We start from the raw sequence: 22,794 nt of genomic DNA, 5'->3' as shown, positions 1-22,794 counted from the left end.
TCCAGTTCTTGTTTTTTTTTTACTGTAATAAGTTGTTGTTTTAGCATGATTTCTAAGAGCAGGTTAAATGTAAGGGTGCTGGAAATAGACTACTTGTTGTTCGCCAGAGTTACAAGATTTTTTTTTCTTTTTAACCTGAACTGTAAACAGATAAACAGTGGACATCTGACTGATGGGGCTCACCAGAAGATTGCCATTAAACTGAATGGCGATTACATTCCAAACTTATGCCAATGAATGTAACATTTCAGAATAGCCAGCTATAGATTTTAGCCATGACCCCATCCTCTTTGAACTTTCAGCTTATACTGTAGATCCTTATAATAAGCAATGTGAAACCTGTTGCTGATCGAGGAATTATTTAAATGGAAGAATCTTGTCAAATTTAATCTTATTAAATATATTTATCATTTTAAGGTCAAGAGACAAACATCTTGCATTATACAGAAATTGACATTTTTAAAGGGAAACATGTTTAATTGTCATAGTCAAAACATGTGGTTGATGCCTTATTCATATTTTCTTCTGACTTTGGGGTGAAATGTGACTAGGGCATGTTTTTATGAGATTTAACCAAATATCCTGCAACTTCATGCACTCTCAGAACAAAGGCACAAAATCTGTCACTGGGGCGGTACCCTCAAAAAAGTACACATTTGTATCGTGCATATTAGTACCTTAAGGTAGGCCATGTTTGTACCAAATGTATACATATCTGTTGGAGAAAAGAACCTTTTCAAAGGGTACTGCTGCCCCAGTGATGGCTTTTGTTCATTGAATGTACAGTGAGCTAAGAGTAAAGAAATATGACAATAATCACTGCTATGACTGTTTACAAAATTATTATTTTTTCTTTCACAGTGCATTTCTGTGCTTTTTTACAAGAAATGCCATGTTTTAGCCATACAGTGGACACACTGTTTTTATGCAAATATTAGAATAGAAAAATTTGAATATAGATATTTTCAATAAACTATGTAAGCTGATATAGTAAAATACAAATATGGCCTTGGCAATACATAATGCAATATTTAATTGTCCAAATGTTAAAGAAATAGTTTACCCAAAAAATGAAAATTCTCTCCTTATCCTTATGTCATTTCAGATGGATATGAATTTCTTTAGTCAACAGCAAACTAAATGTATTCATTTATTTATATATACTGTATATATATATACATTTATACACTCCGAAGAAATGGTGCTAAATAGCACTAAAAGTGGAATACATAAATACACGGTCAATTGATCTATGGTTTGTTAGGATAGGACAATATTTAGTTAAGATACAACTAGGATTCTGAGGGTGCAAAAAATCTAAATATTGATAAAATCACCTTTAAAGTTGTCCAAATGAAGTCCAAAGCAGCACAAATTACTAATGATAAATACATATTTGGTAGGAAATTTATAAATATTTATGGAACATAAAGCATAAAAACATAACTTAAAAAGAGAAGTTTTTTTTTCAAATCAACATATATTTTTATGTTACTTTAACTTAACAAATTAAGTAAAACAACTTGTTTTTAGATTAGGTAATTTTTACATTAAAAAAAGGTTTTTTTTACAGTGTAATGACTTTTGACCCTTAAAATATACCCGGATAATACTGACCCATACAATGTATTTTTGGCAATTGCTAAAATATACCCATGCTACTTTTGACTATGGTATTGTGGTCCAGGGTCAATTAGCACTAAATTTAAATATGGCCGCATTGCTCTAACTTCAAATCTAACTTTAAATGACTAATCATGAGCTAATGAAGTTGCGTATTAGCCAACAAAATAATGATTGTTTGTATAAAAGAAGTTTTCATCTTTCTCAGCTGAAGAAAGTCACATACATCTGACATGACATGGGTTGCAAGAATTTTCATTTTTATTTTTTTAAATGGTTCTTTAACTCAATTAGGTTCTTGAGTTATAAATACACTGTGTAGTGTTCTGCGACTGAACAGACTGAACATGCACAAGAGAGATATATTATCAGTGTATAGTGTCTGTACTGTATATTGATGTTTTTAACAATTTTATTGACCTAACTTGCATAATGGTAATAATACATAAGAGATATCAATGTTCACAGTGTAAAATATGTCCGTATATTGCATGAGAATTGTTACCTTAAGATCACTTGCATGCATTACCAAAGAATGGAAAATATGAATATTTGTCGTATAAAGAGTTTAAAGTGTTAAATGACTGTGATGAAAGATAATATGATGAACATAATATCCCAGATCTTTAGCAGTATGCTGATGATGATATTGTCCCAACAATCTGTGGTGTTTATGTGAATTAATATCTATTAACTTACTGTGTGTATCACAACATTGCCTTTAATATGATCAAACTTTAGTGAAAAATCTAATACGTAGTTTATGCTTTGCTGATGTCACTGCCTCTTTAAATCCAGTACTTATTAATTACACATGTGATTGTCTGATCTAGTCTTTCCCCCCTCATGTCCAAAGTAATAAAGCTCCCATTTTCCAGACCTATTGCATATGTTCTGTGTTACTGAATGATATTTTGATATCCTTATTACTGACTGAGTACCCTTTATGAAAGATATGCATACAGTATGTGTCTTTGTAAACTTTCTAAAGGGCCAAAACCAACAGTGTTTTATATTCATATATAGATATTATGAAGCATAATCAAACCTTTTAACAATCAAGTGATGCCACAACTAGTTTGTACTAGGATTTTCTTCTTTCATATACAAAAAGAAAAGAAAAATCTCCTACTTTTCCCTTGTTTCTTGCATGTTTCCCTAATGTTTCTTTGTGTTTGGTATGTATAAAGAACACACATTTTGTGTATTGTTTCTATCGTTCTTTAAATTGCTTTGTATAAAGCTAACAACAAAGTATGTCTGGAAAAAAATGCAAGGCAAAACACCAAAACCAAGACAGATTTGGAAACGTAAAGATGCAGCATGCAACACCCGTCTTTATTCTTTGTATGCATGATCTGTTGTTGTGAAACAATTAATCTTCACATTCACACCTGTGATCCTGCTGCGGGCTAAATGTTCCTTCTGTTTAACTCGCCTTGTTCAGAGTAAACAGATTTTGCTTTGCTTTGTGAAAATCACAATCTTGTGGAGTTAACTCTGATTTGTGTGGTTACTTTGGCCAGATTTGGGGGTTTCTTAATTTCTTACTATAAATCATCCAAGTTTCTGGTGCTGGATTTAAAACCTTTTGCTACTGTAGCTTTCAGCATTTCAAGAATGTTATAATATGATGAATCTCTTCTGTGCTAAACCTAGGGGGGGCAGTGAAACCCCAAGAACCACAATCTAAGAGTCAAGAACCTCCACCTGAGCCAGTCCCTGCCCAGGAACCTGTTCCCAAAGCAGGCCCTTCCCCAACTCTTCCACCCACCACGCAGCAACCCAAACCCCAGCCTCAAGCAGAACCTGAACCCACTCCAGGGAAGCCAACAGATCTGCCACCAAAACCGCAACCTCCCAAACCACTTCCCCCAAAACCTCCGATCCGAAGAAACTCCAAGCCTCAGATCCAACCGAAGCCCCAAACCCCACCACCCACCAAGGCCCATCCAAAACCCCAACTTGATGACACAGATCCTGGTCAGATCCAGGCAGATTCAGTCCCTGCACAAGAGCAAACCCCAGCCAAGCCTCCTGTCAAGCCCCCATCACCAGCTAAACCTCAGCTTCAGCCTAAACCTGTGCTCAAAGAGCAACCCAAACCTGAAACCCGAGCTCAGACTGCTGCTGCACCATCCGAAGGACCCTCAGTCACTACTAGAGCAGTTCCTACCCCTGCCCCAGTGAATCCCACCCCAGCCCAGCCTCCTGTGGAGGACCAGCCTGCACCCCAGCAGAAGTCAACTCATCCTCTCCTAAAGTAAGATTCTTTTGTTTTAGCACTTTCAAATCTACATCAAAGCGCATCCACTGGAGCAGGAAACAATTCAGCATTCATTATACCAGCCTTGCTCAACTATGCTTTTGGAAAAAAATGGATGGATTTAATTTCATGTGCAGAAGTATGACAATAGGCCCCTTTTCAGTGTCTTTCTTTTCTGGACACATGCAATTCAGGTCCCTGCTAACAAACTGATTAACTGAAGTTGTGTTAAGTTAGGGATATATTCAAAACATGTAGGGGCGGTTTCCCGGAAAAGGATTAGACTAGTCATAGACTAAAATAAATGTAAGAGCTGTCCAAACTGAAAACAACTTGCACTGACACATCTTAACCCTGGGTTCTTGGGTTCTCCAGGGTTAAAATACATCCAGTACCCTTTGTTTTGCCTCAAAATGTGAGCACGTAATGTTTATAGTTAGGTATGTTTGTTAAAACTAGTTATACAGCGGTGAAAATAAGTAGTTGACACATCAGCATTTTTATCAGTAAGGGAATTTCTAAGTGGGCTATTGAAACAAAATTTCCACCAGGTGTAGCCATCAAGCCAAATATTGAATTCATACAAAGAAATCTGAACATTTATATATGCAAGTTGAGTCATAATAAATAAAGTAAAATGACACCAGGAATAAGTATTGAACACACTTTATTGCTCAGGAGTGATTCTGGCCCATTCTTCCACACAAATGGTCTTTAAATCTTGGAGGTTCCTTGGGCCTCTTTTATGAAATTTGATCTTCAGTTCTCTCCATAGATTTTCTATGGGATTTAGGTCAGGTGACTGACTGGGCCATTCAAGCAACTTGATTTTCTTTATTTGAAACCACTTCATTGTGTCCTTTGCCTTGTGTTTTGGATCATTGTCTTGCTGAAATGTCCACCCTCTTTTCATTTTCAGCTTTCTGGTAAATGGCAGCAGTTTTTTATCTCGAATTTCCAAGTACATTTCTCTATTTATATTTTTCCTTCAATATATGAAGTATGCAAGTACCCCTTGCTGAAAAGCAGCCCCAAACCATGATGCTTCCACCCCCAAACTTAACAGTTATGGTGTTCTTGGGGTGGTGGGCAGTGCCATTTCTTCTCCAAACATGGTGTGTAGAATGACAAAAAGTTCACTTTTGCTTTCATCTGACCATACTACAGTCTCCCAAAAATCCATGTGCTCTTTCGCAAACTTTAACCGAGCCTCAACATGCTTTTTGTTCAGCAATGGAGTCTTGCGTGGTGAGCGTGCATGGATGCCATGGCGGTTCAGTGCATTGCTTATAGTTTTCTTTCTGATGCAAGGTCTTCCTGAAGTTCTGCCCAAATGGTTCTTGGCTTTTGGAGAACTCTCCTGAATATTCTTTGGACTCCTCGGACATGGATCTTACGTGGAGCACCTGATCGTGGCCGGTTTATGGTGAAGTGATGCTCTTTCCGTTTCCGGATAATGGCCCCCACAGTGATCAGAGGAACATACAGCATTCTGGAAATGCGGCTATAACCATTCCCAACAAAATGCTTTTCAACGATAAGATTACGAAGATCTTGAGACAGTTCTTTGCTTTTACCCATCATTAAGTCTTTCCTGTATGCCTCCTGGGTAATGAGAAGCCTTTATAGGCCATCAATTAGGACTAAAGCAGCTGAGATCAATAATTACTGATAGGGGGCAGAGTTTTTCTCTCAATAATGACAGCTTTTAGGTGATCTCCTGGCTTTCTATGCCATTTTGCACCTTGTTCTCTTCATGCATTCAATACTTATTCCCTGTGTCATTTCACTTTAATTATTATGACTCAACTTGTATACTTAAATGTTCTGATTTTTGTATGAATTCAATATTTGGCTTGATGGCTACATCTGGTGGAAATTTTGTGTCAATAGCAAACTTAGAAATCTCCTTACTGAAAAAAATGCTGATGTTTCAAATACTTATTTTCCCCGCTGTACTGTATTTCCCTAATTCAACTAAGGCCTAGTTCTAGTTTAAGCTAACCCCTGTCTGGGAAACCACCCTGTAATGTTGGGGAAAATTTGTGCTGTAGTATGTTGATGAGATGAACTAATCCTAAAGTTACATAGCATACATGGTGGAATGTGAATTGCTACCTTCCTGCAAAGAGAGTTTGTTTGCTTTAAAGGTCACCTAATATGAGAAATTCACTTTTATACAGTATGTTGTTTGAACTTAAATGTGTGCCGCCTGTACGTATACACATCCACCCTGTAATGATAAAAATCTGCCCAGTCATTTTTATTACATTTCCGTAAAACCTCAACAGTCCAATGAAACAAGCTGTTGACATTTTCTAAGCAAACTGATGTCACTTTGCACAGGCTCCGCCCACAAATGTACAAAGACCACCAATTTACCTTTACAGCATTGTATAATAAGTTATTTATACTGTGTATAGATCTGAAACTTTACAGGAGCATTCTGGGGACACCCAAGACTTGCCATATTAGGTGACCTTTTAATACCCCAAACTCTGATAGAAGGTGAACCTGCAGGAGTGCAATTGAGCTCTTCTGCTGTAAACGATTATTTTTGTATTCCATAAAAATATGATTATTGACCAACTGCTTGTCTTATTTTTTCTTAATGTTTGCAGTAAATCCCAGTCCCTGACAAACGCCTTCAATGCTTTTGGCGATACCTTCCGATCAAGCAACGAAGACGAAGCAAAGGCTGAGACCATCCGAAACTTGCGAAAGTCTTTTGCCAGCCTGTTCTCTGACTAATGAAAAACCCTACAGCCCAACAGGTGGCCAGTGACGTGATCGATCGATATGCATCCTGGTCTGGGGATAATTCCATGTAGCCGTATACATTTAATCCCCTTCTCCCAACTCTGCTGTAATTATCCGACTTTCAATTAACAATTGGGGGCCGAGTGTCCGGTGATCGTCCTTGTGAGATGGAGGTGTGTGCATTTATGAGCTGCATTGCCCTGAACCAGTGGGATCCACGTGCGGAGGGGATGGTTCATAAGCGTTCGGTTACAGGAGGCTGGTGTATGCTGAAGTTGTCTTATCCCTTCGATGTTGTAGTCGTATCGTGGTAGTGTGTTTTCATTACCCAGAGACAAATATTTGTGACTTGCTTAACTCATGTAGTGTGTATCCAGTTGGTGTGTTGTAATCATTAGTCAGTAAGACATAGCCTCAAGATCTTTATAAATGCACTTTCCTATTCAAGTTTCCTACAATAATCAATTCTTGGACCGGTCAGGATTTACAGTGGAATGCTTGGTATTTTAGTGACATAGCTTGTGTCCCACACTTATCAACATGTCAAGATATTCATGAGTGCCATGTTAAAGTATCTCTACATATTGTATTGTACTGTATGTTTAACATCTCAGGAGTTTAATTTATGTTTATTTCCGGTGTCACACTGTTCATGTTGTGTTTTCTTTGTGCACAGTGATATTGCTTTGCATGACCCGGTGAGAACTGTTTTCTCTGTACAAGTGTCAATAAACATGTGGTACACCATTCCACTGATACACCAGTGTGCTCTGTCCTGTTTTCATTTGTAGTCTGCCCATTATCCATACATTTGAGTGAGAGCCCTGCTGAAAAAAACAATAAAACCATTACAGAAAATTCTAATGTTTTATTGGTTTTATTGGGAATTTTATTGGTTCTAATGGAATATGGCCCAAAACACACTACAGTGTATTGGTTTTTGTTGGTCTCTAATGGTATGTATTAGTTCTATGTATTGGTTCTAATGGAATATGGCCCAAAACACAGTACAGTGTAGTGATTTTAATGGTAAAAGCTAATGGTTCCTATTGGTATTTTAAATGGAAACCATTAGAATAGGCTTTATGCCCAGCTGCACTACTTCCTGAACTTCAGCCAGCTCCTTGTTTCCTGTCTGCCATTATTGGATAACTGATTTATCCAGGTGTGTCTGATTATTGTTGTTGTGACTACTGAGGTCAGGCACAGCTGGATTAATCAGTTTGTCCAATAATGGAAGACAGGAAACAAGGAGCTGGCTAAAGTTCAGGAAGTAGTGCAGCTACTATTGTCTGTAATGGTTTTATTGTTTTTTTTTCAGCAGGGAACAAATACCGTTATGCATGCATTTGTGATGTTCTTGTGATTTATGTTAATGTATTCACAACCAGGGGTCTCAATCAGTAAGTTTGAGGAAAAGAAATGTTCCCAGCTGAATTTTCTGTACCTTGTGGTCTCTTATTAGCTTGGTTTATAAAAGCCATAGCATGTGTTTCCAGCAGGTGGCACTTGATGACTGGTAATGTGCCTTAAATACAGACACGAGCAAAGGTAAAATGATCAATAAATATTAAGAGATTCAATTTAACTGGAACAAATAAATAAATAAAAAATACACAGGTGTATAAAACATGATTTGAAATGATTAGATTTTAAGTTTGGTATACTGTATGCACACAATCGGTTTCCCAACTCTTTTAAAACAACTCTTGACATCATTTTCTCTTAATAGTTTTGTCTCTTAGTATTACTAATGATGATTAATCGCACCTGACAGATTTTCACGACTGTAAATCTTAACCCATCTGCCCTTTTAACATCTCTATTACACATTATCTAAACATATCTTACATGTGACCATATAAAACAATGACATAAACATAAACAACTGTTATGATGGCTGTCTGTGTATTACAATGAATCACAGGCAGTCGATGTTTTCATAACAGATTATAACGGATCAGAGTGTTTGAGACATACAGCACTCTCAATTTATTAAAATGTCTTTTTTACTTATTAAAAAAAAAACTATAATGATTTGTTTATAAAAAAACAAGTGATGAAACGAGATGAAACATTTGCACACATGTAAATAAATCACCCTGGTAATATTTTTCATGTTTTACTATACAAAATCACATTTTTTTTTTTTTTTTTTTGCTCAAAAATGAGTCGTCTAATTTACAAGTATCGATATTATGAAGTAAGGTTCTGAGTTGACAACAGGTGGAGTATAATCGTATGCTGTAGTGTAGTTATGTAGTAAAGTCGCTCTTCCGCATTAGTCCATGTGTTCCTAAGGACATCCAGATGGGAGGAGAAATGGAGGGGTTGTGTCTCAAAACATAATACATAGCGCACTTTTACACAACTTATTATTTTTTAAGTTTCAAAGATTAATGTAACATCATTGCAGATCTGTGATTACTTTTTACTCTTTAAGGTAAGTGCACCATTTAATCTCAATATATAATAATCAATTTAATAAAATTTTTTCAAAATCATTTTGGAACATCAAAAATGCGTGCATATTTACTGTCCAAACTATGCTAAACACTGGTAATCCTCCAAAATGTATAATCTACAGATTAATTTATTATTTATTGCCAACACGTTTAGGCTTCATGCCACATTCGAGCGTTACATTGAGTCGGAATGTTGTCTAGTTAGGCGTCTCTCTAAGTTTTGAAACACATCCCTCGAGTGTACGTGCCCAGCGCATCAGTGCGCTTTATAGAGCTGAAGCAGTGATTCCCGCATCTGTTGCCCACTCCATATCACCACAAACCTGTTGAACACTGACTACTGTCAGGTCCAGGACAAATTCAGCCCGGAAAAGCCTGCAGACCACACAGTAAAGCAGAGTTTGCTGTAGATACCAAGCGGAAACATCATATTTGTCGTCATCGAGCCCTTTGAGAAGACCCCTCAGGTCAGTGCAGTCCTGGACCACATCTAGTGAGCAGCAGGTGAATGATACTGAAAACAACACTTTATTTACCATACAGACTGTCTCTTTATACTATACATATATGCTGCAGCACAGTCGTTTCAATAGTAAAAATACATCTTTTACGCCAGGTAAGATATATATTAGCATACCTACTGTATAATAAGTTGCATGACGTTGTTTTTTTTAAGTTAGCTTTACAAGAGCAATCCTGTTGTGTGGATGAATTATGCGTTGACTTTGTGCGTTAAAAAGTAATTTCTATAGGATTTTTATAGATATAGAACTATTTAGTAACATATAAGAAAAATTAATTATTATATACTGATAAGGTATTTTAAGTCTATTACACATTGTATCCTACAAAAGAAAAATTTAAGGCATTTTTAAGGTAAATGTAAATAAACATGGTACAGTAGTACCTTATTTTATTTTAGACTTATTTAAATAATTTTCAGACCGGAGAAACATTTTAACTAAATCCTATATGCCATGTTAAAAACATTCTCGACTTATATTAAATGTCATAAAAAAATCTACATATTTTATTGCCATAGGGAGATTTTTATTGGCATTGATTTTGCTTGCTCACTGTGGGCTATTTGGTTTTCTCTGTTAGACTGATTTGGCACAATACAAATTGTGAAAAAGTGCTTTAGGAAAAATATAATCAGTTTGGCCAGCTACTGTTAAAAACAACAATCGTGTTTATATAATCTCCTTCCTCATTAATAAGCATATAGTACAGTTTTATTATTATGAGTGCTTCAAAAAGACAGTTAGACACATAATCATATTCTGCACATCTCACATGGTGCCTGTTTTTTTAGCTGTAAAACTGTCTAGGTTTTGATGTATTGATTTTATTGTTACAATTGCGCAATGTAAATTTCTAAATCTTCACATATTTACATCATAATTCACAGTTAGCACCTTTTAAACATAAAACCTGACATCTGTTGGTGTCAGTTTCTTCATGGTTTGCCAATGACTTATCCCTGACAAGTAAAAAAAACCTTTGCTCATGTAAGCATTGTTTAAGAGTCAGGTTCTTGTGACTTTCACAAATGTCAACTAATGCAAAATGTCTGGCTTGCAGTTATTTAAGGAAATCAAATAATCTTCTGACATTTGTGATGCATGATACAAATTGCGAAATGATCTTGACCAATGGGTCACTAAATACGTGATTGTGCTTTACCCAGAAATCAGAGGTCAACTTTGTAAGTTCTTTAGACTTCTCGTTCTGTTTTGATTTTTTGGGGGCAGTGAGTAATGGTAAAAGTGGGTGGAAAAAATGAAAATTGAAAATGAAAATTGAAATAGAAAAGTCTGTATGTTTTTGTGATTCACGTTTGTGTTTGTCACGGTGTGCATTTCCATCTGTGCGTGTGTGATTTGCATGTTTACATACAAAGCCAGTCAAACGTTCGTGCATGCATGCTCATTTGTTATTTTTACCGTTTTACACATTTTAGAATACTACTTATTAGTACTGAAGTCAATATAACAGAAATGGTAGGATGCGTATTTAACAGTGACCAACAGTACAACATCTAAACTAACTTTTCACCTGTTTGACCCATTTCAAAGTAGCCGTGCTTTGCCTAGATTACAGCTCCGCAAACTCTGGTCATTCTCCTAACCAACCGCAGGTGCATCCTGGGATGCATTTTAAACAATATTGAAGGAGTGCCCATGTCTGCTGGACATGACACAAAGTTGTATTTGTCTAAAAAAAATATTTTATATGTTTAATCGTGAGAATTTAGACCAAAGCGTTTTTTTAAGCACAAATATAAATTTAGATTGAATATACATGTGTATATGTTTTATAGAAAGCCCCTAGTATTGAGCGCTACAGATCTAGCCAATAGAAATGAGACGGTCAGAGCAGTCAGTTGTATAACTGTCATACAGCATGATGGACTTTGGCCCGTTGTCATAAATGCAAGGTGTGGAAATAGCTGCGTGTTGATCTTTATGGCAAAGCAGCCTGTTGTTTTTCAGATTTAGCTTTAAAATAATTGAGGCCGATAAAGAGCAACTGTTGGACAGAACTCAATAAAGCAAAGCTTTTTATTCGTCATTGTTATTTTGTATGTTTGTAAACAATGTAGGGTTTGTTGCGTGTTCTTTGTGTGGAGTCTGACCATATAATTTACAATATAATGTACATACAAGTAATACAGTTTACAGAAAGTAAAATTAAATAGCATACTGTACCTGATGAATAAATACTCAAAACATGCTAACAAATTCATCCACAAACTCTAAAGTTTTTTTTCCATCAATGCCCACACCACAGACTGAACCGGTTACAGAAGTAAACAGTAAATGACACAGTTTCAGTGTACTGATGATGGATTAGGTCTCTTTTGAAATGGTCCAGTTATACACGAGTGTGTTATCTCACATGTGCTCCTACACAAATTCCGTGATCATACAGCAGCATTTAGTTCATTATATGGCAGCGGCCGCACCTTATCCAAAGACGCCTTCTGAGCTTTACAATTCAATGGCCTGGAACTTCATTTCCAGGAACCTGTCGTGGCAGCATTGCATGCGTGGCATATATGCGTGTGGGCTGTATAATGTGTGTACGCTTTACAATTAGTGTTTGAACTAGGGCTGTCAAAAGATTATTCACGATTAATCGCATACAAAATAAAAGTTTGTTTTTGCATAATATATGTGTGTGCACTGTGTGTAATTATTTTATATATATAAATACACACATGCATGTATACATTTAAGAAACATTTCATGTATGTATATATTTTTATCTCTCTCTCTATATATAATATAAAATATTGCAAAATCTAAATATATATATATATATATCAGGGCTCAACATTAAGGACTGCCCGGTTGCCTGGGGCAAGCATGAGAGACATTCGGGCCAGTAAAAAATATTGTCACTTTCCTGATCGGACCAGTGCTTCACCCTCAGTCACTAAAATATATTTGCCTCAATGTATATTATTTAATCTTGGAAGCAGACATTTACTTGAGTAAAACCAAATGAAAGAAACGATGCAATATTTTGCATAATTTGCTGTCAGTTTACAGGTAAAGCAGAAAAGTTGGGAGCCTTTTTTCATTGGAACATGTCTGTCATATATGTATGCAATTATATTTGACTTTTGAATTATTATTTTTAAATATGTGACACTGACATTTTTTTATTGGGGCCAGTGAAAATTTTGGCAGGGCAAGTGAAAACCTGAACCACTGACCCGACCGGGACAGTATAAAAAATTATTTGCGTTGAGCCCTGTACATATATATATACATGTAAATGTTTCTTAAATATATATAAAATAATAACACACAGTGCACACACATTTATTATGCAAAAACAAACTTTTATTTTGTAGGCGATTAATCGCGATTAATCTTTTGACAGCCCTAGAAAAGTGTAGATTTACAGATGTTTGGGTTCTACTGTACACGTATTACATGATTAAAATTAAATTAACTTAAGCAATGTTTTCGAGGTGAGAATTTGTCATTTAGTTTTTCAGTACAAAATATTTTTTTACATTCTCATAACAATAACGATTAAACGATTAAATAACGATTAAAGTGAATGTTTCAGTGTAGAAAAGACTTCCAGCGTAAAACATGCATAGAAAGGCCCAATGTGGTCTTATCTTTTGCAACTACAATTTTAATTTCAAACTGTGACGCTTGTCCGTAAACAAGTGTATGGTTTAAAACAGAACACTTAGTTCAGGACTTGTGGTTTCAGAGATGGGGTCATGTCAAGGGCTGTAGTTTTTACTGAAGATGCGATGTCCAAAAAGCACTGAGGATTTTGGGAACCCTTCTCAGAAATCATTCACAGTAGCACCATTAGCACATGTTTTTAGCCCTGATGTGACCACAACTAACCTTCTACCCCCTTTCCTGTCCACATCGAGGAACAAGGAAGACCCTTCCTCTGGTTTCACGGGATTTGTAGGCGTAGTGTATTACGAAGGCCTTGACAGAGAGCATGTTCCTTCCTTATCCGTTTAGGAAGCTCCGCAGAACCCTCAGGAGAGTCATCCACCGTTAACTCATTCCTATTAAAAGTAATTGGGAGAAAGTTCATGTCCTTAGATGTTGTGCAAGTCGAAATTCCCAAGGAGCTTCACAATTCTGCAAAAGGTTTGCATAAGTCCCTCGTGAATGTTTGGGTGAAACGTCAGAAGTCATTGTTTGTCCCTTGGTCAAATGTACGTAATGTCTTCTTTTAATGAGCTTTAAACTTTGCGCTAGGTTAAAATCCGTGTTTTTATGCTGGGATGCTTTAACCCATTGTTGGGTGAAATATAAACATTGGACTTTGTCCCTTGCTGATCCAACACTAGGTTGAAAATAACCTAGCATTTTTTAAAGTGTACGTTTTATCCCACAAATGTGTCACGGGTTGTGGAAAGTGATGAAACTTCATAATCGATTGTGACTATCAGTTTTCTTGAGACGGCGGATGTCGTCTCAAAAGCCAAATTTAACTTCTGTCTCTCGTGTCCGTTTATTAGAAGAACTGTTGGTATCAGACGCTCTTCTGTGAAGAGAAGTGGAACCAGCAAAGCTTTGAGTTAGAATGAAGCAACAGGAAGTCGTGTTGGCGAGCCATACACCTCATAGCAGGACCACATGATACTTAGCTGTCTGCACTTTTGCTGAGGCTGTTGTGAAGTTTCAAAAAAAATCCTTCAGTTCCTGTTAAATTTAATATAACCACAGAAATAGCCACTCACTTGCCTATTCGCTTGAGTCAAAAGTTCAGAGCGCCGAAGTCACTTTATCAACACATATCAACAAGGATTTGACCTCAAGAAAGCAACTCGGGTTTGAGGGTGAGATGTAGTCTGTTCGTCTGGTTTTGTTGGATGTGTTTGTGTATGTGTGCTTTTTTGAGATTTTTACTCGAGTGTTGCTTTCGTAGCCGTGAATTGAAACTTGCTAAAAGGTAAGGTCAGGTATCAACCAAAGTGTTATGATTGTGAATTTACATAGCGAAGACAAAACAAAGAGCGGCCGTTCTTCATCTTGGGTTCAATGGGGTTGAAGAATGATATTAAATACTTGTTGTGAAAGTGATGTGGAAAACATTTCAAAGTGCTTGAAGGCATATTAGTCATCATTCGTCATAGTTTAAGAGCTTAAGAATACAAAAGATTTTACATGCAAATAAAAATTACTAGAGTGGCCAATAAAATGCGTTACTGTATGGGTATCAATTAGTTTCTCATAAATTGAAAGATTTGTTTTGTAAGTAAGCAGCACCAAAACTAAAATCAAAAGAAGTTTGAAGAATTCCCCTTTTGAAAATAAATCAGGGCTCACTTGGTTCACGTGCCATGGTTGAGGGATCTGTGCCAGGCTAGCTAAACTGTGGTCAGAAATGTGTAGAGCGTAACACCTGCATCAAAGCGACATATGCGTGCATCGCAAAATCAGTAGTAGCCGAGTAGGAGGCCAGACGACTTTATTGTCTGGGCAAAGACTCATAGCGAGAGGGCAGGGGTCAGACTTTGGTATGGAGGTTGTTGTAGCAGAGTGCTGAGGTCAGGAAGTCAGATTTTTCATGTTTGACAAAGCTTTGAGGTCACGCTGGGTTCTCCCCCTCCCCGGTACCTAAGGTGCCCACGACACACAAACTCCTCCGTGCTTCAGAAGAAAGAGTCGAATCGGGTAACGTAGAGTCTTACAGGAATAATTCAAACCTCAAAAATTTGGTTATTGTTTTTGTCATCTTTCAGTGTTGTTCAGGCTGTGGAGAAGTCAGGTCAGCAATTGATCATGTCTGCCCGACTCAGTGAAATTAAATCATGTATTGTCGGCTAAAATCATACAATAAATAGTATAAGGGACAGACCAAAAGTGATTATTTGCTGATAATAGTCTTCATGATCACATTATTTTCCCAAATCGTGGTAGTGCCATTGAGTCTCGCGGGTGGATAACAATTGAAATGTTTCTTACACAAAACTATCATATGAAAAGAAATATGGTGCCCAGATAAGTCCATACTAAAGTTGCATATAACTTTAAGTTTATGGTGGTTTTATTGTGTTTTTTGTTCTTTATAGTCACTATATGAACTTGCCGTTGTACGAGTTTGAGTTCTTGTTTTCATTTCCACAAAAGAAAGACGGACAGTCATATGGTTTTGGGACGACATGAGAGTATTTTCAGAATTTACATTTCTCTGTAAACTACAGAAAGTAGTGAAGTATAAAGAATCGAAAATAAATAAAACACATGTTTATGTCAAAAGGTTTTGTCCCACAGTTTAGCAAACTTTATGACGTACAACCATATAGGATAAACCTGAAAATGATAGGGGTTTGGGTTACACCCTATTATCAGGTTTTAGTGGTGCTATCATTCGTAGAAGGGCCTTTGGGAATCTTTCAAGGAAACTTCTCTTTGCGGTGGTGTTGATCAACGTGCAGATGTCAGTGAATGTCGTCAGGCAGGTTTTTCCTGTGCGCTCTCTCTTGGCTTTCTTCAGAGCGGCGCTCGGCTTCTGTTATGTGAAATGCGAAGCATGTCCCTGCTAGAGAAATATCTGATATTAACAAACTGTTATTTGAATTGTTTTCAGGAATGGAAATCATGTTTTTCAATATTTTTAGAGGGCAAATTGTCATTTCAGAAAATGTATGGTTGCTTGCTTATACTCATGTAAGAAATGAGTCCAGTTACTCTTCATGATAACTCTGTTTTATTTTTATTTCATGCTATTTTTTCCGTTTCATGAGAATACGTGTATATTTTCACGTAAAGTTTGGTTGTACCACACATATATTTACTTACGTTTTATACCACGGGTCTGTTGAATGCTTTATTCTGATTGGTTGAGAAATGTTCCATAGGTGTTATTAGTATTATTTTTCTGAAAAAGCACACACCTGATCTGTTAAATGTCCTAAAATAACCACCAGAGCGATACTTTTGGTAACCGTGGTATAAGAGGAATAATTTAAAAATAATGCACACCTGCTTCGCGCCGTGTTGCATTACCAACTTGAGTGTGCATTATTTTCGAATAATTCAATGGCCCGTCGTCAATTATTCCTTACTTAATAAACAATGCAACGTATAGTATCGACATGTTGACAGGACTAATACGTTACTTATTTTTGTATTATTAAGAGCTTTACAGATGTACAGATTCCATATTCCTATTAATAAATATTACATTTGCGGATATTGGCGTTTCTTACTTATATTAATGACATGTTTTCAGTCATATTTACTGACTTATTTAAGACAATTTAAGACTTGTTTATTCATTTATTACCAAATTAAATGTTCATGACTTTCAGAGAATACACAATATTAAACAAGACTAGACTTAAAACCTTAAATTGAATAACATTTCTGTGATCATTTAACCATTATGTAATATTTAGTTTGTTTGCCATGACACACAAAAACATGCTTTCTCCTATGCAACAACAATTACACAAAAACACAACATAAATTCACAAAAGATTTTATTAATTCGCTGAAATGCACACCTTTAAAATTCATACGATTGCGAGACCCTTTATCCAGCGATCTTGATCCCAGTTCTTATCAGTGACCGTAAACGTCAAATCTCGCGTTCGTTTTTTAATTATATTCAAATATTTGCTTTACGTCTCTTGCGTGCTACGTCACAGATTTCAGACATTGGCGTCTTTCAAACGCATTGAAATGCATCTACATTGTACGCTTTAGCATCTATTTAAAATGTACAAAAAAGTATGTTATAAACAGTGAGACCAGGCTGTGTTTTCGTACGCTCGTGCTTAATTCCTCTTGTTACATAAATGTAGTATTAAACATCCAGACTTTCAGATTAATATGAAATGTGTTGGCCTGATATTTTTGGCCTTTATTTGATGCTCTTAAGAAATATCAGTGAAAAACATCATGGTACTTTTGCAACACTGTCCCTGTGGAACGGATTTCACATAGCAGACTCCTCTGCTTTATTGGTTTCTCACAAAATGCAGTGAGTCTGTGTTCAACTGCGCAACTGTTATCATTTCTTTACCCATTTTCTCTTATCATTTTGTTGCTTTTTTGTATTTATCAATGATGCTTGTTAATGCAAAAATAAATGGTAAAAAAGCATCACATGTAAGGATAAAACCAAAAGACAAGAGAATTGAAGGGGCTTACTGCACCTATAAAACACTGATAGCACCAGTAAATACATATAGTAGCCCCTCTAGAAATCACTTTGAAGTTGTTTAGACTTTGAGACCAGCTATAGCTTTTGAGCTCAACCAGCTAAGCACCAGCTTGACCAGACTAAACCAACTGTTTATATAAATGTACAGTAATTACTTATAGACTAACTTTTTTTCAGCTTATTTTACAGCATACTATACACAGAATAATGTAAAATTCTGTTATTACATTAAGTGTGTTAATTATTTACTTTAACAGTAAACATTACTGGGCCTTCAGTAATTTGTCTTTTGTTAGCTATAGATTTAGGCAGGGCACGCAGGATTTTCACAGTCTTTGTTTGAAGCGTTTAAACGTTTGAACGTTTAACTCGGAGCCCTGTCTCAACTTCCACATTCACTGCATGATCAGACTTGATTGGCGGAGGCAACGCTGAAATCTGTCCACGTGGTATTTGTTGTCTTTTGTTAAGATACAGGGCATTAACTTGGGCAATTTGTCATGTTTTGTTATGTTCTGTTCGCACGTCATATCGGCGCAAACATTTCCATCCAATGAGCCATAAGATGAGACGTGAGCCCATTGTCCCCTTTGGTTTGGCAGAATTACGTAACGAAAAAAAAATGTTTGAGCGTTTGGCTGGAGATAATAATATTCAGTGAATAACACATCCATTATATTCATGGTTAGAAATCAACTGTGGTGTAAAGAATACAACCCTGAAATGTTGACCTTATATTTCGACGAGCCTGTGGTTGCAACCAAAATATCTTTGGGTTTTTAACCACTTGAGTCAGAGGAGTGGAAGTTTGTCTCACTAAATGAAATTTCTGACTTTGTTACGTTATCGTTCGCCAAGTAGAGCAAGTGTCCCGCAGCGGAAAATGTTTATTGCATATTGAAACGGGCAAGTTGTGAATGGAAACTTTGCGTTTACTAAGAATAGACAGTTATATGCAGTTTATCGAGAAAAGCCCTCTCTCCATGTTGACAAAGGACAATTGGTAGAGTTTTGCGGTGTGGTTTGCTTTTTATTTAGATGCTCAGATGGGACTAAACCTGTATTTTAAGAAAAATCACTCAAAGTATCATTTAAAGTATTTCACTTGAATATTTTACAATGCCTTGTTTGAGTTTCACACACTTTCTCATGAAATATTTAAAAGCGCTGTCTTCACCTCTTGACGTGACTTTTTAAGCCTGCGTTGTAGTCCGGTGTTGAAAGATTTCTGGGTGGGAGGACTTTACATTTAAAATGCTTTGTGTCATTCGGACAAGACCAGAACTGCTTAATCTATGCGAACTGTAGATTTTATCCCTAAGAAGAAAAACATTTGTTGTGAAAACAACATTTTTTGAGAAAGAAATGAACACTGGATTAACAAGAAGGTTGACAGATGATGAATAATACAGCGCACAAAATTTTCTGTGGTGTTTTGCACAATCAGCGACCTTGATTATCTAAAAGTCATCTGTGTACGGGGTCGACATAGAGAAAGCCAATGCAAACTGTTTGTGGGGTCAACCGAGGTAGACTTCGGTTTATTATCAAATACTATCTTTTTCTGTGGCATTTGCAGTCTTTGGATTCTATATTTAGCATGCCTGTCTCTCTTCAAACGTTGTGCCAAAGAGTGTATAATGTCTTTACAAAATGTATTATTATAAACTATTTGGAGATGTGAAAGCGTTGGGAGGTTTTCTAATGATGCCATAATTATTGAATTACTTTGCTTTAGAAGCTTCTCAAAACCATCACCTTCACTACCAGGTTACTATACAAACATTGAAATATAACGCCTACCTACAAGGGATAGGCCCTTCCTATAGAGCGTAGACAGTTTCATATGTACAGTACATGCCATACTTTTGCTCAGTTACAGCATTACGCAAAGAAGCAAAAAACTATCCTGATAGACATTATTTGAAGGAGTAATTGGTTTGACTTGTAACTGAATTTATACTTGTGGGCAATATATCCTATTGCAAGCATTTAATTGGTCACCAAACATTGTTTGAAAGCAAATAATTGAATATGGAGCACTATGCCTGACAAAATATTTGTGAACAAAAGAAATATAGAAGAGAAATTCATGTAGGAGGAAAAAATGCTCTTTCGTTTTCAGAAGCTGATATCATATTTTTCTGTTATTGTCATGTTTTATCAATGCGGCATCAGTTGACATTTTGATGAAACTGGATGCAATAAACTTTCTTTAGCTTTGGCACTACGACTGTAATCTTTATTAGAAATGAAACTTGAAGATGTTCGTGGTCGATTGAAACCATACTGATATGAAACCAAGACTTTGTTAGTTAGATAAAGCTGATAGTCAGGTCTCTTTCTTAGCACATACGGCTCGTATATTTATAAATAAACAGTCTGTCTAACACTGTAACACCTTATTTGGTGGAATGTTCACACTTTAAGAAGACTTCTTTAGATAGAAGTCATAGGGCCATTTATTAAATGGAGGACATTCATGCAGACATAACATGAATGATTAGTTGTATGTTGTTAGGGTATTTAAGCACTTAAACAAACGCATGCTAAAAGATGAGCTTTTGCACCAAAGAAATACTGCTGTTTTTATTTTATTGATATGTTTGCGATCATGAAGCGCAAGGGTTGTATGCATGCATGCAGAAAATGTGATCAACATGATAAATGTATAGGGACTGCCAAAACAAAACCCTCAAAAAACAAGCTTACACTTTTAAAAATAAATGCCATCTAAGAACCAGTTCCCTAATGGCGGGTACACACTGTATGATTTTAGCACCAGCCGACGACTGGTTTTGGGGAAATTGCCGACAAATGCCGGAAATCAGAAGCAAATGTGAGTGATGATCATGCAGTGTGCATTCTGAAAGACGCAATCTCGCTGAGTCGCCAATGTGTTGAGATATTTGGCATGCTAATAGGGATGCATCGAACATGTTTTTTCCATTTTCCTAATGATTTTCCATTTTCAGAATTTACCTTTTTACTTTATTTATTTCACAATGAACATTTTAAAAAAATTTTACACCTGGTCACTTCTCTTATTTCTTATCTGAAAGCTGATTTATTAAACTGTTCCATTTACATTGGGCCACATAAATGATATTATAATATTAATCTGATCTTTAATTTTCCTGAACTAAATTCAATGATGTATTTATTACTCCAACTTTAGAAACTTGCAACGACGCTTAAGCCGGGAGTATAGTCAATTTTTTAAGTGTACGCGAATGCACGCGCATACTCAAATGCACAGCCTTTACTTATGTTGAGCAGTGGACTCGCGTGTGCTTTGCTCAGTAAGGCTCAAGAGGGAGAGACGGCGAGAGTTTGACAGGAGCATGACAGGCTTCTGTCTAACAAAATGCTTTTGTTAAAGGTATAATTCACCCAAAAATAAAACTTCTATCATCATTAACTCACTTTCATGTTAAAAACCTGTATGAATTTCTCTGTTCTGATGGACACGAAGGAAAATATTTTTTGAAATATTCGTAATCAAACCCCATTCACCTCCATTCACTCTTAAAACGAATGTGTTAAAACGACAGATGTTAAAACATTAAATGTGTTAAAACAACACATTTAAAGTGTTGTTCTTAACTTGACACATCTATGTGTTATTATTGGAACAACACACTTCTTTTAACACATCTTGTGTTGTCCCTTTTATTTATTTGAACACGAAATGAGACACGATTGGTTAAAATAACACATAATGTGTTAAATAGGATATCACAAAACAATGTATTAACAATGAAGACATCCTTTTTTAGAGTGTAGTATTATTTCTTCCTATTATGAATGTGAATGTGGCTCATAAACGGTTTGGTTACAAACATTTCTCAAAATATCTTCCTTTAAACGTTGTATTTCTTCTTTAAGCATGTTTATCATTGTAGGACTTTACTGGTTCTAGGAAGTTTTTATTACATACTGCTGACGCTCCTCTTTGTTTGTCTTCTCATATAGGATATTAGATCATAAATAATACTTGTAATGCTGCTGCATTAACTCTTTCCCTGCCAGCGTTTTTTTGTTTTTTTTTTGTTTGTTTTTTAAAGCTGATAGCCAGCACCAGTCATTTTTATGATTTTCACAAAAGTTTAATGCCTTTCAGAAAATGTTCCCTATAACTGTCACTGTCCCACAGGTGGGTTTTAAAACAATAATTACATAGTCTAAACCTACACCAATCTTGACAAACTATATACCGTTGGAAAGCTCTAAGAATGTAGTTTTAATATATCAACACCATTTTGAAAAAAAAGTATGTAGTAAGAGTCATTTTCTAAAATGTCGCAGACCAACAGGTGGGCCCAAAATGTTATTACATATTTATTTGTAAATATCCCATTAACCTGAAATAACCTCGACAAACTATATATTGTTGGAAAGCTCAGGGAATGTAGTTTTCATATTTCAAGGCCATTTGATGATAGAATTTGTACAGGGACAGTAATTTTGTTAAATGTCACTCACCCCATAGGAATACATATAAATGATTATATATTTATAACACTAATACCCTATATTCTTGAAATAATCTTGACAAACTATATATTGTTGGAAAGCTCTAGGAATGTAGTTTTCATATTCCAAGGCCATTTGATGATGGAAATTTAGTAGGGACAGTCATTTTGTTATTTGTCACTGACCCTATAGGAGTCCATATGAATTCGTATATATTCATAATTCTAATATTCTTCAAAATGAATATATGAATCTTCAAAAATCTTGACAAACTATATATCTTTGGAAAGCTCTAAGAATGTAGTTTTCATATTTCAAAACCTTTTGCATTAAACACAATGCAGAGAAAGTAATTTATTAATTTGTGACAAGATAATGCAACTAACCGTTGACACCTAGTGGCCTTGGTTGGTAAAACCACTAAAAGTGTGACAGAAACTTCATTTTTTGTTATTTTCACCTAAAATTTTGTTCAGAACTAGTTGAGACTTGTGTTTTTATTGGTGTGGTGTTTTGAGAGTAAAACATTTACAT

General features: G+C 35.9%; 2 protein-coding genes across 6 annotated transcripts in view; both read left to right on the top strand.

Moving 5' to 3' along the window:
- The window catches only part of syn2b (synapsin IIb), a 185,250-nt gene extending 177,820 nt beyond the window's left edge, over positions 1-7,430 (top strand). Inside the window, exons 12-13 of the mRNA XM_065265920.2 lie at positions 3,283-3,886; positions 6,511-7,430. Of these exons, the coding sequence (XP_065121992.1) occupies positions 3,283-3,886; positions 6,511-6,640 (734 nt within the window). The 3' untranslated portion in view covers positions 6,641-7,430. The remainder of the gene's footprint in view (positions 1-3,282; positions 3,887-6,510) is intronic.
- Positions 7,431-8,941: 1,511 nt separating this feature from the next.
- Positions 8,942-22,794, top strand: part of pparg (peroxisome proliferator-activated receptor gamma) — a 36,760-nt gene continuing 22,907 nt past the window's right edge. Inside the window, exon 1 of one of the 5 annotated variants that reach the window (XM_065265948.1) lies at positions 8,942-9,092. Coding sequence is in view for 1 of the 5 variants with exons in the window: in XM_065265945.2 (XP_065122017.1) it covers positions 9,682-9,730 (49 nt within the window). In the remaining 4 variants the exon portion in view is untranslated. Of the gene's footprint in view, positions 9,093-9,373; positions 9,731-14,300; positions 14,450-22,794 lie in introns of those variants that run through there. The other 4 variants (XM_065265949.2, XM_065265946.2, XM_065265945.2 and 1 more) reach the window with 4 other exon arrangements.

The sequence above is a fragment of the Paramisgurnus dabryanus genome, chromosome 14, assembly GCF_030506205.2.
Source record: "Paramisgurnus dabryanus chromosome 14, PD_genome_1.1, whole genome shotgun sequence".
Classification (NCBI taxonomy): domain Eukaryota; kingdom Metazoa; phylum Chordata; class Actinopteri; order Cypriniformes; family Cobitidae; genus Paramisgurnus; species Paramisgurnus dabryanus.
This window is presented reverse-complemented; position numbering and strand designations above follow the sequence as displayed.